This window comes from Solea solea, chromosome 12, assembly GCF_958295425.1.
Source record: "Solea solea chromosome 12, fSolSol10.1, whole genome shotgun sequence".
NCBI classification, from domain to species: Eukaryota; Metazoa; Chordata; class Actinopteri; order Pleuronectiformes; family Soleidae; genus Solea; species Solea solea.
In genome coordinates, this window is record NC_081145.1 from 5,703,419 (window position 1) to 5,718,341 (window position 14,923).

Sequence of the window (14,923 nt, forward strand, 5' to 3'; positions counted from 1 at the left end):
GCATTTAGATGAAAATATCTCTCAGTCTCTTCAGACTTTTGTGAAAAACGTGTGTGTTTTACAAGATCAGAAAGGAGTTTAAATGGTTTGGCAGAGGTAAAATAAAACAGTCTCTCTCAAAAACTATTATTTGCATGTTTCTGATATGAAAAAAAGAGTCTAAAGTCGTCCAAAACATAAAATATGCATATAACAGTGCATTTCTGCTGAGGCTCTGGCTGGAAACCATGTCCAGTTTTTAGTTTTGTTGAAAGAATGATTTGACCTCAGGCCACACGGTTGGTGTAGTGGTTAGCACTCTTGCCTTTGCAGCAAGAAGACCCAGGTTTGAACCCCAGGTTGGAACAAGGGCCTTTCTTCATGGAGTTTGCCTCTTCTTCCCATGTGTGCGTGGGTTTTCTCTGGGTTCTCTGGCTTCCTCCCACACTGCAATAACATGCAATATAGATAAAGTGGACACTCGAATTGACCGTGAGAGTTAATGGTTGAATGCTTCTACAGCACAATGTGAGATCTAACTAGAATACACTTTCAGTGTTGATATGAAGTATGTGTCCTCTGGCCTTGTCCTCTGAGGCTGCTTCATGGCCACTGCTTTGTTTTCTTCTGAGAGGAGATGAGAGAAAAGAGAAAAAGAGAAAGAAAAGTGCCCTGTGATAGATGTTTTAATCAATTGAAAGTGGAATGTGTGTGTGAGAGAGAAGAGATACTGCTGTGAAGCTTCCCACGATCACATGTGATAAGCACAAACATTCACCAGCGTGTCTTATCCCCCCTGATTTGTTTCTGCCTTAATCTTTTGCCACCAACGTCAGGCTGACTGTTAACTTTCATTATCAAATCAGATTAGTCAAGAGCTGCTTTTTGTCACAGTTTGTCTGCCAAACAGGACACTGGTGTTTGAAGTGAATGTCACTACACTTTGTAATTGGTCCTGGTGGGATTGTAGGTTTGGTCTGTGTGTGTGTGTGTGGGAGAGAATCGAATTGTCCTGTTTTAGCCGGGTAAATCAATAGTTTCTCAGATAAAACCAAACCACATTGTTCATGCTCCCCCTGCAGTTTGCATCTATTGGATTTTGGAGAATGAGACTCACATGCCTGTGCGTGGAGTTTTCTACAGAGCGAACCATCTGAAGTCCTGCGTGGACCGCTGACTCAGCTGAATATTGATTTTTATGTTTTTATTTATAACATTATCAATAAGAAAGAAAGACAACTACAGACCACATAAGAAAAAAAAACATTCATCAAAATAATACATCTGCAAAATCATTTCAGAATCCTCCAAGGAGGAAAAGTACACCTTTAAAAATCCCCCACACATTATTAAAAACATATTTATTTATTTATTGTTACCTGCCAATCTTTATTTTCCAACCTGTTTTTTTTTCTATTTATGAAATTGCAATTTTAGCTTCACCTGATAGGATATTAAGTACTTTCTGCTTGTCTTTCTAACTGTTTTGAATATGATTTAAAAAAAACAGTTAAACATGGAAGACAGTCTGGTGCTGATCATAGAATGGGCAGGATTAAGGATTTTAATGCATTCCCTAGCCCCTTACCCTTATCCCTACCCTTACCTTAATTGTTCAGGACCCCAAAAAGTCACAGTGGTAGGGCCCAGACCAAATGTCCCCACAAGGTCAAAATGTCCTCACAGAGAAAGGTTTGTACGTTTTTTTGGACCTCTCTCTCTCTCTCTCTCTCTCTCTCACACACACACACACACACACACACAGAGAGAGAGAGAGAGAGAGAGGGAGAGAGAGAGAGAACTTGCAGAGGAGGGAGCATCATCATGATGAAGTCGCAGCTCAGCTGCTCTGTCCTGTGCCTGTGGATGTAAATCCTCCTCCGTCAGTGACGGTGTAGTTGTTGTTTTTGTTGTTGTTGTTGATGATGATGATGATGAGGATGATGAGAGGGGTCTCAGCTGATTGATCGGTGGAGGACTCGGTCATCAGTTGTCAGCATGGACGGACTGCAGGCGGAAAACAGCGGAGACACCGCGGAGGAAAAGTATCGCGCTCTCGCCTGTGACACGGCTCTCAGCACTCTGCTGGCCGTGGTCGTGTACGTGCTGGTCAAAGTGAGTCTGGACGGCATCAGACAGTGGCGGGCCAGGATCTCGGTGCTCATCGTGGGCTCGGGTCCCGTGGGTCTGACGGCGGCGCTGGTAGCTGTCCGCTCCGGGAAGGTGCTGAAACTGACCGTGCTGGATGAGCGGTACCGGAGCGCGCTGCTCTGCCGGCCCCAGCAGATCGCTCTGGATCCACGCAGCGTGAAGTTCCTGCTGGGACTCGGCGTGGACTTTGACAACATGGAGGGCTGCTGGCACAACGACCACTTCTTCACCAGGATCGGCGTGTTTCAGGAATATCTGCTGAGCATCCTGGAGCAGAAGCGACAGCAGGTGGACGTGAAGGTGCAGCTGGGAACAAAGGTAGCACTCAAACTTCCCCTGCTGTCTTTAAAAACACAAGTCAACGCAACACCACACTACATTTCAACACAGACGGTTAAGTTGTAAAACTTAACTCTCATTTTACAATTAAACCTGTTATATCCTGAGACTTTGACATGACTTTAACTCTAGCAGTTTTAAGTGAAGTCATTTAAAGCTGCAGTGCATCACTTTAAAAAATACTAACAAATATTAATGTGAAAACAGGCTCTATCAATGAATACTATCAGGCCTGACTGAGGGAGCGTTTGTGTGTATGCAGCAGCAGTGCAGCAGCAGGCGGGAGACTGTCCTCCAGTATAACATAACTAACCTAACATAATGATGGGTCACATGCAGGAAATACAACTTATTGGTACGTTTTTTTTAAACAGGCGCCCCCTAGTGGTAGTATAAATAACACCAATCTGGTACCTTGGGTGTGTCGTCATCAAGTAGCTTTGATGAGGTTTCGACTAGCAGTTAGCTTAGTGGTTAAAACATTATACTTTGGTGTGATTGACATGGGCTTGACTCTCATGTTAGAGTTTTGCATGCGACATACTACATACACTTTTCCACTACATAGTACCACCTCGCCTCGCCTCGCCTCTACAGGGTTTGGTTGAAGATGTGAATCTGGATGCAAACTTCAGCACTGTGCTTAATAACAACAGTACCTGGGTTGAAGTGATCACTCTACAAGCAGAATCAGTTGTCTGTTGGTTCCCATCACTCCATCATCTACTCCGACTTTGAGTGTGTTTTGTAGCAGTGATCCACCTCTGCTGCCCTCAGGATCTTTGGTGATCCAGTAATCCATCCATTTTTGTACTCCTTCATCCTCCACAGGAGGGTTGCGTGAGGGGTGCTGTGCAATATCTCAGCTGACATAGGGCGATAGGTGGGGTCACACCCTGGACAGTTTGCCAGTCCATCACAGGGACACAAACAACCATTCACTCTCACATTCACACCTATGGTCAATTTAGAGGGTCCAATTTACTTAATGATCCAGTAATATGCTCTCCAATTAGCTTCATCACCCTGGCTCACAACATCTCTCCACCATCTTCACTTTTTCTGAAAACATCTGGTGAGGAGACGAATTGCCTGAGATATGCTATGTATACATATATACAGTATATATATGTATACATATAGATATAGATATATGTGCATGTGAACAGCATTGGTACAGAACAGGCTTCACATTTTGAAGGTCATTTCAGTTGAGAAAGTCAAATGAATATTGACCACTTTTGAAAATATAATAACTTTGTGTTTAATGTCCAAATAAATTGGCGGCATAGGTGGTGTAAAGGTAAGAAATGATTTCACGTTCACTTCACAACTTAATGTTGTCTGTCTATCTGTCCCTCTAAACCAACAGAACAGTCATGCTCTACAGTATTACTGCTATATCTACAGTATTACTGCTATATGTCATACAGTTTATGATAGAAGTTCCTCCTTTGAGCGATTGTGGAAACAGAGTTTTAAAAACGAAAATGAAACTTGACAAGATTGATGATTTAAAATCAATTGAATCCATTTTTTTTTAAATTCTTTAACCTCTTAAAAGAAACATCTGGGATCCTTTACAGATGCTGCTGATCTGAGAACAGTGTATGTATGACAGTCTTAATCTTTTAAAAGCTGTGTCTCTTTAAGCTGTCAACATTTGATCCTCTCTTAGTTCCAGCAGTCGAGGAAAAGAGAGCTCTGAGCAGCCATGGAGACACGAGCTGTCTGCTCTCAGTCTCCTGAGTCAAACACACGCCGTCCTCTTCTGACATTTAAAAAGCCTTTTCACTTTTTTTTCTTGCATTCAATATGAGCCACTTTGCCCTCGAAGCACCACAAATAGCAGCTCTATTCCAGGAGCAATCAGTTTAAAATCAGACTGCAGGTCTACACCATTTTCTCATGTATACTATCAGAGTGAATACAGGCACGTCAGATCAACTGACCTGTTATATAAGCTGACCTCATGCCCGAGGACAAGCAGTGGGAAGTAAAAGCCCGATTTGTGGTCAACAAGTTCCAATCCAAGTCTTATATCATCAAAATAACACCGTTTCCAAATTGTATTATTTGATTCAAAGGGATTTCCAACCAGTGTGAGGTTTTGAAGGGTGTCTCCTACATATGTGTATATATATATATATATATACATATATATATATACATACTGTATATATGGATGAACAATGAATCATTTCATATTAAAATTTGAAACAATGCAATAGGCAAATCACATATGAAGTGTTTGAAGTGCAAATGAAGTGTTTTTGATCGTTCTGTTCTGTGCTGTCGTTTTAAAATGTAATACATAAATGTTAGAAACAAAAACATTCTTTTATTTTAATTTTCATCCTCGTATTAGAGAAAAGTAGATGAAATGTTATCGTTATCTCATGTGGTAATGCTCCATCTTATTTTAAACTATAGCACAGTAAATATTCATTCAGTAATTCATCCCCGTCTGATCTAGAGCAAAGACATAATGATAATAAAATAAAGAAGAAAAAGAAGGATTAAATGTCTGGTGGATATTTGTATTGTGGCTGGAAACATGCAGAGTCTATTTTTATCACTGTTTAAGTGATAAAAAAGTGTCAGTATCTCAGAGGATAATATGGTGACAGAGCTTTTATTGCATCCTGTGTAATTGTGTTTTTCCCCCTCCATACCATTCATTATATAGTAGCTATCAGGACTATCTCAAATGTCCACTTGTTGCTGCTGCTAATGTTATTGTCACATTATGAATAAAACTGATATCAGTATAATTTTTTATTTTTACCTCAAAATTGAATCTTTGAGTGTGGTTTTGTCACATTTCTTCCTGTTAAAGGTGAGGGATTTCTTTGTGCTTGTTCACTGTGTCCTACAAGGTAAAGTACTGTGAGATAATGTATGTTGTGATTTCTGTGACGCTCCTCTCTGGCTCTTTCCCTCTCCTCGGCTCCAGTTTGACTCGCAGTAACTGCAGCTTTCCTCTCTTGTGTCCAGTGACTCATCAGGACTTAGTGAGATGAAAGACAAGGTCAAGAGAGAGTCTTTGATCACAAACTAACTTCACTTCCACTTAGTGCTCCTGCAGATCTCTATTTCCACTTGATTAGACAGACACACTGCACCTGATTACCTTTTTCCCCTCTTTACCTTGTCAGCCTTCAAAGGTCTGACAAAGTAAAAAGGATTTTTTTGTTTTTTTTTAAATCACCTGGTCACTGCAGTGTGAATGAATTAAACATGAAGCTCTCAGCCGTTTCTCAGCTCTCAGACTTTGAGACGCCTTTTTAATCAGTCACTGTCACAACGCAGATTAATGGAAAAATTTGTTTCTCTCTATTGGTTTTCACTTCTACTTCTCTGGTCAATTGTTTTATTGAATGTTGGATTATATTATAGACAAAATATATTGACAAAAAACACATTACCTCATATAGTAACTCATTAACGTACACAGACATTTGGAAGGGCAGGGGCGGGCAATTTAAAGGGTAAAAAGGTACACTTAAGGCAGACTTGTCTGTATTTTTTTTCCCCTCCCAGTTGTAAGTGCGCACTCTTGCCTTTGCAGCAAGAAAACCCGGGTTTGTGACCCGGTCTGAACAAGGGCCTCTCTGCATGGAGTTTGCATCTCCAGTTTCCTCCCACAGTCCAAAATCATACAGTTTTGGGAACATTTCCCACATTCTCACACAGGTTTACAGGGACGCCCTTTAAACCACAGCATCACTTTCTATCACTGAGATGGACATTTTCTATACAGCACATGTAGGGACAGTTCACCAGGAGGAAACTTTACGTAAATGTTTGTCAATTTTCAAATTTCAAAAATAAATACTTCCAAACTTATACCTGAATCTGTATTTCAAAATGCAAAAAACAATATTAATGCTGCAGTGTGTAAATAAATATAAAACAAAGTCTGAGTAGATGAGGTGGAAGAAGCACATGGAGCAAGTAAAGAGAGAGCTCCAAGTTTAATGTTGTAAAGATTAGCTTTTTATGAACATACGGACAATATATGATCATGATTAATGATTAAATGATTAATATAGTTTAATAATTTCCCTGATGTTTCGCGACAACGATTCCACCCACATCCGGCGATTTCGGAATTTAGTATTTTTAAGTTCCGCCTCAGCACAGTAACTAACTGTGTGTTGATACTATGAACATTTAAACTAACGTTACACAAAACAGTGATGTCTAAGAGAGAATAATCCTGTTACCTCTGTTCCTGTAGTTCACTGAAGAATATCTGCGTCGCATCCCCCGCAAGGAATGGCCAAGTGTGATCGTGGTGGCTGATGGGTCGTGTGGTGACTCCTGCTCAGTGCTGGGCATCAGCTCTGACTACACGGTGGAGTCCTGCCACGCCTATGGAGCTAACGCAACTATAGAGAGACTAGACCAGAGACAGGTTAGCACACACACACACACACACACACGGTCTGGTTTCCATGATTTCAGAGGACTAATGTACAACTCTTATATGGACATCCTGGGGGTGTGTTTATAGGTCACATATTCAGTCTTTAAAAAATTATTTTTGTGGTATTCTACAATGTTAATGTGCAAAAAAGAGCATCTGATAAGGTTCACTCGAAGGCCACGACAGGTTCATTTAAAGGCCATGTTCGTGTGTTACAAGATGATGGAAAGCACCCAAGGACAGGAGGTATACTGCACGTGCTTGGGGAGTACCTAAAATGTTCCCAAAACTGCTGAATGACAATCAAAGTGACCAATCAATGTACAATTGTCAAGGAATGTTTACGTAACAATAAAAGTAACCAATTGGAGTAGGAGGGGAAAAACCCCTCCCCCACAGATGACCTACTTTTACTGCATAAATAAGGGACACTCAGCGACTGTAAGGTCAGTATCACAGCATCCTGCTGTGTGCTCATCTTGGTGTTTGGTTGTGGATCCAGAATTAAATACTTTTTGATCTGAAGGACAACGGCTTCAACTCTTTATTACTTTTTGTTGCAACTTTAGCTGATGTATCAAGATAACTTAGTTGATTTTTCTCAAGAAACCCCACCACGACACAGAAATCACAAAATAGAGCGTTTTTTTCTTGTCTTTTTGTTCATAAAAACCAGCCAAGTAAACTTTGAACTGCCCAAATTTCACAAATTCTATACAATTTTTAAACATTTTTAGTACTTTTTGCTCAGGTGTGTTTATATAGTTTTTCATCAGATTGTCTAGGTCAGGGGTCTCAAACTGGCGGCCCGGGGGCCACATGTGGCCCTCTAATCGATTTCATGTGGCCCTCCAAACAATATCAAGTTGTAACTAGTCATTTCTATATGTTTTTATTTTGAAATTAATAGATTAATTTTACATCATAAATATGTTTTTTTTATTGTTGCATATTAAAACAAGCACTTATATTTTGAAATGATCCAATCCAATCCAACTTTATTTGTAAAGCACAAAACAAACACAGTGGACCAAAGTGCTGTACAGAACAATGGATAAAAGACAGAAAAGCTCACATGAGGCAAGAGTACATATAAAAAAAGGAATGAATACAGCATATTGATATGTCATTTTGAGCTCATAACATCCACCAGTTTGCTTTTCCCAAAAAAGTTGGTCTTTTTTTTTTACTTGACTGGCCCCCGACTGACCAGACGAGACAGTCAGCGGCCCACAGGTCATTTGAGTTTGAGACCCTCTAGACACTCTATATTGCACATTCTTATAGCCTCTGTATATACTGTATCTTTAAATCAATGAAATCAATCATGCATTTGACTGGAAACCAGTGAAGTGATCTCAGTGTTTAGTTGTTCATGTATCTATACTAGTGGTTGGTATAGGCTTCAATTTATAACAATATTCCAGGGACATTTCTATTCATGATTGTATTTCATACAGACCTTCAAAATAAAAGCCACTGAGTTGAATTCAAAAGGAATCTGTAAATAGAAAGACACATTTGAACGATCTGCTCATGCGTACAATTAAAGCCCCTGAACTCTAAACAAGCTTATAAATAATAATAATTGTACTTCATTGTCCCCGTAGAGAAATGATTGCTCCTCTGCTGAGAACCTTCTTAGAATTAAAGAGCAGTGAGCAGCTACTGAACAGTTCCCGGGGAGCAATTAGGGGTTCAGTATCTTGCTCAAGGATACTTCCACATAGAGCCTTCAGTTACTGGACGGTCACTCAAAAGAGAAGAAAGTAAAGAAACGTTTTTGAATTAAACATGGACAATTTGGTCCAGTGAAATATGACATTTCTTCACCATGTAAAAACAGTATTATGGTGAATATTGCACGGACCTATATTCTACACTAATGTGCACTAATGCATTTACTCCTGTGCACACACACAGAGGTAATGATCTACCGTTTGATGTTTGTGAACAGGGCAGGACCAGGATATTGCCGTGGACGTGATTTTATTTGGCCTCATAAAGCTGATGTGAGCAAACAGTGATGTGGATCTCACACCAGCAGCTGAGCACCATGTGTGGATCTCATATAAACAGTCATGTTCCAATGGGCAGCCTGTTTGATCAGTGGTCATTCTTTGATTTACTCACTGAATCGGAAGCAGGTAATGGCCACGATAAAGCTTTGACTCATTACATCCCCCCTGGTCACACTAATAATTTGTTCCCTGCTGGCTGAATATGAATGAAGATATCAATACATCAGCTGCAATGTTTTTCACACCAGAGGACGCTTGTCATTATATAGGCAGATGGTTCTCTGAGTCATGGCTCAGTGTTTCTAAGAGACCCATTAAACAGGAGACAGATATGGAGCTCTTCCAGAGAGTAATCACGTCTAAAATGCCCCCAAAAACAATTTAACTTCTTCTTTCTTTGGCTGTGTGATACTCTCTAAGATTTAAGATTCTAAAGAGTGGGATATAGAATCAAATACAAACTGAATAACAGTCACGATTACTGAGGATAAACAAATAAACAGGCTGACGTAAAGAGCTCTCAGGTGAATATCTGACCAACACTGGACACAAACACAGCTGCCCGTGAGGCTGAGGCTGCCTTTTATTGTACGCTCTTCTCTGCAACTGTTTCCTGTAGTGATTGAATTTACCTCTCAGGATATGACCTGGTCAGCCCTACTGTCTCCTCCATCCTCTCTCAGTCGCTGCTCTTCTCCCTCACTGTCTACCTCCACTGCACTAAACGCTGTTTCATCACCCTTGGCTGGTTTATGTGATTGAAAAGAAAATTGATCAATTTTGGCTTTAGGGAAAAGCGGCAGGCACTGCCAGTGAATGAGAAACAAGCCATTCTTAATCTTTGCTCAAGTGACAACAGCCTCACAGGCAGACATGGTGTTAAGGTTGTGTTCTTTCACTACATGCACAGCTCAGCATGCATGCACTGTATTGTATGAATTAGACTGTGAAGATACTATATCGTTAACAAGAGGGCTACATCCAGACTTTTAATTTATAAACTGCATTTCAAGATACAAATGATCGATGTATAGATGTGTATTTTAGCTCATTTTCAGAGGTAAATGGTCTGTATTTATATAGTGCTTTTCTAGACTTGACCACTCAAAGCTGCTGTACACTACAGTTTTGCCATTCACACCCATATTCACTCACATTTTCATACCTCATGAAAACATACATACAAGGGTTATTTATTATTGCTAGTAGGTGACGCTGTGACTTTAACTGAACATTGACTTTTACAGTATATAGACTTAATGAACATGGTTGCTGGATTCAAATGGCTAACTTCCTGTTGGGCTTGGAGTTTTAAAACTTTCTTTCTTAAGACTTTTTTTTGACATGATTAATTTGTGCACAGAATTTCATGCGTGTAGGTCAAACTCAGCCCAAGGGGTGAAGTTAAAGGTGTGACACCAATTAATTTTGCCACCCCTGTGTGCATGACCTTTAAAACATGTACATTTTCTCGACATGTGCAAGGTTTAGTGAGTTTTTGAGCATGTATAGGCCCTCAAAATGTATAGTTTCAACTTCGCTCGAGTGCTTGGGCCCAAATAAATGATGATATCAATCCTTTTTATGTCTGAAAGTTTTGTAATTGGCCCTGATCAGACCTCAGAGGTTATATCACATGTGGATAACACTAAGTTGGGTCTGTTGTGTCTCCTGTGACCACATGTCCTCATATCACATGTCCTTTGACTGTGTTTAACAGATCTGACAGTGTGTGTGTGCACGAGTGACAGAAAGAGAGAAAAGGGATTAGAGAAGCTCAAGTAAATCAAAGCTATACTCATGCCACTGTAACATGAAATACATTTGAACCATTAGAGAAAAGAAATCAGTGTTATGTTGTTGTGGTGGTGGCTGCAAATAAATGATCAAAAATGAAATGTCCGCAGATCAGACGACGACAGTGGTCTCTAATTCATCCTGAGGATGGATCGTGTTCATGCATGTTCACTAATTCATGTGCTTCATGTGTCATCAGACCACCTCCCAATGTGTTTTTATGATCAGATCACTTAGGATGGATGTCACTATGAGGTTTCCTTTGTCTCCCCCCTCTCTTTTCACTTCAGGTTCCCACACCTGAGATCCGAGCCCACAGTCTCTACTTTGACCTGTCCGCCTACGGTGTGGAGGCTTTCCGAGAGCATCGAAACCCGACGTCCAAACCTGGCTTTCACTTGAAGATCTACGGCACCTTCAGAAACCGCTACATGGCCCTCGTCTGCCCGACCTCCGACACCAAGATGGTTCGCTTCCTCAGGCACACAGCAAACTCCTCTGTAAGAATCTTGTACCCTTTTTAATGACTTTGGTTTCACAGCTTTTTCAAGCAAGTGGCAGCAATAGAGAGGGAGTCCACTACTGTCTGAAGGTGTACCCTGCTGTTACAAACTGGTAAACAAAATGTCTCTTACGTCAAGCTCTTCTCTGATGACGTGTGGTCTGGAGTCGCAGCGTGTGCAGTGCACACAGGTATGGAGCAAGATGGTCCTTGGAATGCGTGTTGCTATGTGGGTGGCCATACAGATGCACTGTTACTTGGTAACAGATGACTGTGCAAGTATGGGTCGAAGAGGAGCAGAGCAGCGGGACAAATCAACAAAGCCGGAGAAAGGCTTTGTCACTCAATACCCACAATTACTGTCAAATCAATGAGCAGGCACACAGCAATCTGTGGACACGGTTTCAGCTCCAGCTTTAATGCATCCTCGTAAAATGACAAGCTTTTATGAGTCATTGCGGAACCTACAATTTCTTTGGTATACACTGAAGAAAGGATGCAGCAAAATATAATACTTAGTGTACACTTACAAATGCAGCTATAAAATAAAATATCTTATACCAATTAGAAATCACAAGATCTGTTCTTTTAGATGAAAATCACATTTTAGATGCTGGAAATGAAGAACCCTTCATTTAAATGACAGATGTGTTAATTTTATGTAATCTAAAGTTTCACCATTAGATGTCACTAATTCAGTGGATCTTTAAAGTGACCAAATTCACAATGTTTTTAACCTGTTGCTTTCCATTGTAGTGTGTTTATTAGAGCATTCACATGTGTGTAACTGTAGTTATTATGTAATTGTGCCATGGTCTTTAAATTAGAGGTCTCAAACTCGTGGCTCATGGGCCACATGCAACCCCCCCAATGAATTAATACGACCCGCCATTTAATATCAAGTTAAAATGAGTTATTTCTGTATGTTTTTTGTATCATAAATACATTTATATTGTGAACTATGATCATTCTATATCAAAACACTTCAACTATCGTGATAAATATTATTATTTCAATTTTTCACTTGACCGGCCCCTTACTGGCCAAACAAGAAACTCAGTGGCCCCTAGATCAGTTGAGTATGAGACCCCTGCTTTAAATGGTGTTGTAAACTATAAAACAATATATTGTAACAGTCGTTGTTGTCTGTTTTGCTGCCCAGATCATGAAGAACATTTTCCACCAGTCCTTTAACGCCTATAAGACGGACATCGAGCCTCGCCTCAGCGACGTCACATGCCACCACATGCAGTGCAGCCGACGGCTCTTTGAGATTCAGCTGTCGCACAGACGCATCAGCGCTGCTTACATCGAAGGGGACAACGTGGCGGTGACTGTGGAGGGAGAAGCAGCACGTGTCCTCAACTTTGACACAGGTACGGCTCTGTGAAGTACCAAGCTTATGCAGAGCTGAGAAATGGAAAAGATGTTTTTCTTAAAATGCAGTATATTAGCTCATTTGCTGTAATACAAGTACAAGTGGCTGGAGTGAGATATGATATCGAAGGTTCAAATTAACAGGAAAATAGAGCTATTTCTCTCTCTGTGTGTGACTCATTACTGCACTCTGTGGCCTTTCAGCTGAAGCTTCACTGGGTTTTGTTTCTTTCTTGCTCAGTGTGTACGTGGTGTGCTGCTGTGTTCTATGACTTCAAGGCTACAGTTTTGTATTTTCTCTGCAAAATCAGGAACAGAATGTCTTACCATGAATCAGCGGTGTCGCTTTTCACAAAAACGTTCAAATATGAACGTATTAAAAAAAGTCCATGTTTGTCCATGTTAATCCATGTCTTATTTTTCTAATGGGCCAAGAGTGCATTCAAAATGGATCTAAAGCCAAGCTGTTCATAACAGCCTCTGCTGGACCATGATACACTTCTAGGCTGTATATTTCTAACTCAAACATGATTTTTATTTTACTTTTATTAAAACAATTTCCCTCACAAGAAGGTTTGCATCATCAAGATCATAGGTTAGACATTATACATACAGCTCTTCCCCTACTGTATTCATGTAATAAAAAGAATCAAATGCACTCCAGGTCCGCTCTGAAGACCATCTGTCGAGATAAATCCAAATTGCAGTTTTAAAGTTATATTTTCCATACAGTTCACATCCTCTATCTTCTGTATGCATTGGTCCAAAATAGGTGGGTTTGGCTTACACCAATTCACAGTAATAAACCTATGGGCTATTAAAACAAGATCTCTCAGCATATACATTTGTTTTTTCAATAGTAAAATCTATTTGATTAAGTCTATGTTTCCCTTTTCCTGTCTCTTCATCTTCTCAGGTTTTGGGGTGAATCTAGGTATGCGTGGTCTGGAATCAATGGGATCTTTCATTTACAGAACAGCCACTGCTGTGGACCAGAACGACATTTTAGAGGCACTGTCGGCTAAGATGCAGCACTCCAGACATGTGGCTGAGGCCTTCAGGCAGACCGGCCTAGCTGAATCTATGTATGAATGAAATAGAAGACCGTCCTGCTGAGTGCATGGCGCCAGCGTGTGAAAAGTGTTGGTGGATAAGCTGTGTTTACAATAAATCATGAGTGTGCTGCTGAAATGGACCGCTAACGGTTATGAGCTGTAGGAGTATATGTTGTAAACAGATGAATAATGGACACGAACATGTGTCCATATGTCTCTGTGAGATTCAGCAAGTAGAGCTACTCGAGAACTGCTCGTCTACTTCAAGACAAGACCAAGATTATAGGCGTCAAGACGGAGTCAAGACCTAGACCAGTGCACGATGAGTCTATATCAAAATCTTTGTCTCCCTTGTTCCTCTCAGAGGGTCTAAGGACAGAGGATGTTTCTACAAGTAAAATCACAAAGTCCACCGTGTTGTGGATGTGAATGTGTTACTAAGCAACTTGCCAAATCGGAATGATAACAAACATGATTAAATTAAAATTCAGCAGTATTATTTGCTCTTAAACGCTGGGGTTTGCTCTAAAATTGTGTATGGAGGGGAGGAGCTCTGTGCGTCTCTATTTATCAGTGTTTGTACAGAATGTTAATGTAAACTATTGCTCAACAAACATGTAGAGAAGCAATGTTTTCATTGTTATGGTCACATTTTGTCGACATACTGTACACAAACACAGTCATGCTCACTGTCTCCCTCTTCCTCTATCAGTGGTACTGCAGCCTCAATGCTGGAGTCAGCTCTTCATTTCCTCATCTTTAGCAATTTTAAATAAAGTGGCACAGCTTTTCTGTGTATGTTTGTATCCAGGGAAGACTTCTCATCTATAGCAAACCAAAGGCAGTGATGTAGGGACAGGTGCAGTGACTCATGAGTGAGTTTTGTTTGTTTTTTTAATTGTAACAGTGTTTGAGGAGGAGTTATGTTAACTATGGCTGTGGTGCGTCATGGAGCTATATTTTTTAAGATTTCACATCAGCCGATATCCGACAACAGAAGATTCTGTCTACTTATGTTTTTGGTTTTGCATCCAATCACAAATCAGTTGTGGAGCTCAACTGAGTCTTAATGTAAGAAGGAGAAGGGGACCAAGGCAAGACAGAGAACAAATCTGTGTCATATTTTCCGAGATGAGACCTTAAAAGTGGTCTCAAGACCTGTCTTAAGTACCAAAACACCATCGTCTTGGGAAATGAAGCTCTGGTAGTAACAGGAATAAAGGAAATCTGTGTGATATTTGCAGCTTTAATCACTGTCATTTTCTCCCTT

At 40.4% G+C, this 14,923-nt stretch overlaps 1 protein-coding gene across 1 annotated transcript; it reads left to right on the forward strand.

Annotated features, from left to right (window-relative positions):
* Positions 1–1,795: 1,795 nt before the first annotated feature.
* On the forward strand, positions 1,796–14,613 carry si:dkey-234i14.6 (uncharacterized). Its single transcript, XM_058644478.1, has 5 exons — positions 1,796–2,448; positions 6,713–6,889; positions 11,010–11,219; positions 12,384–12,597; positions 13,515–14,613. The coding sequence occupies exons 1-5, from the start codon at positions 1,978–1,980 to the stop codon at positions 13,691–13,693; spliced, it is 1,251 nt and encodes a 416-aa protein (XP_058500461.1). The 5' UTR covers positions 1,796–1,977; the 3' UTR covers positions 13,694–14,613.
* The last annotated feature ends 310 nt before the right edge of the window (positions 14,614–14,923 follow it).

Coding starts and splice junctions, on each gene's coding strand:
- si:dkey-234i14.6 (XM_058644478.1), top strand. CDS start 1,978: ATGGACGGACTGCAGGCGGAAAACAGCGGAGACACCGCGGAGGAAAAG. Junction 11,220..12,383: donor GGCACACAGCAAACTCCTCT/GTAAGAATCTTG, acceptor TTTGCTGCCCAG/ATCATGAAGAACATTTTCCA. Junction 12,598..13,514: donor TGTCCTCAACTTTGACACAG/GTACGGCTCTGT, acceptor TCATCTTCTCAG/GTTTTGGGGTGAATCTAGGT.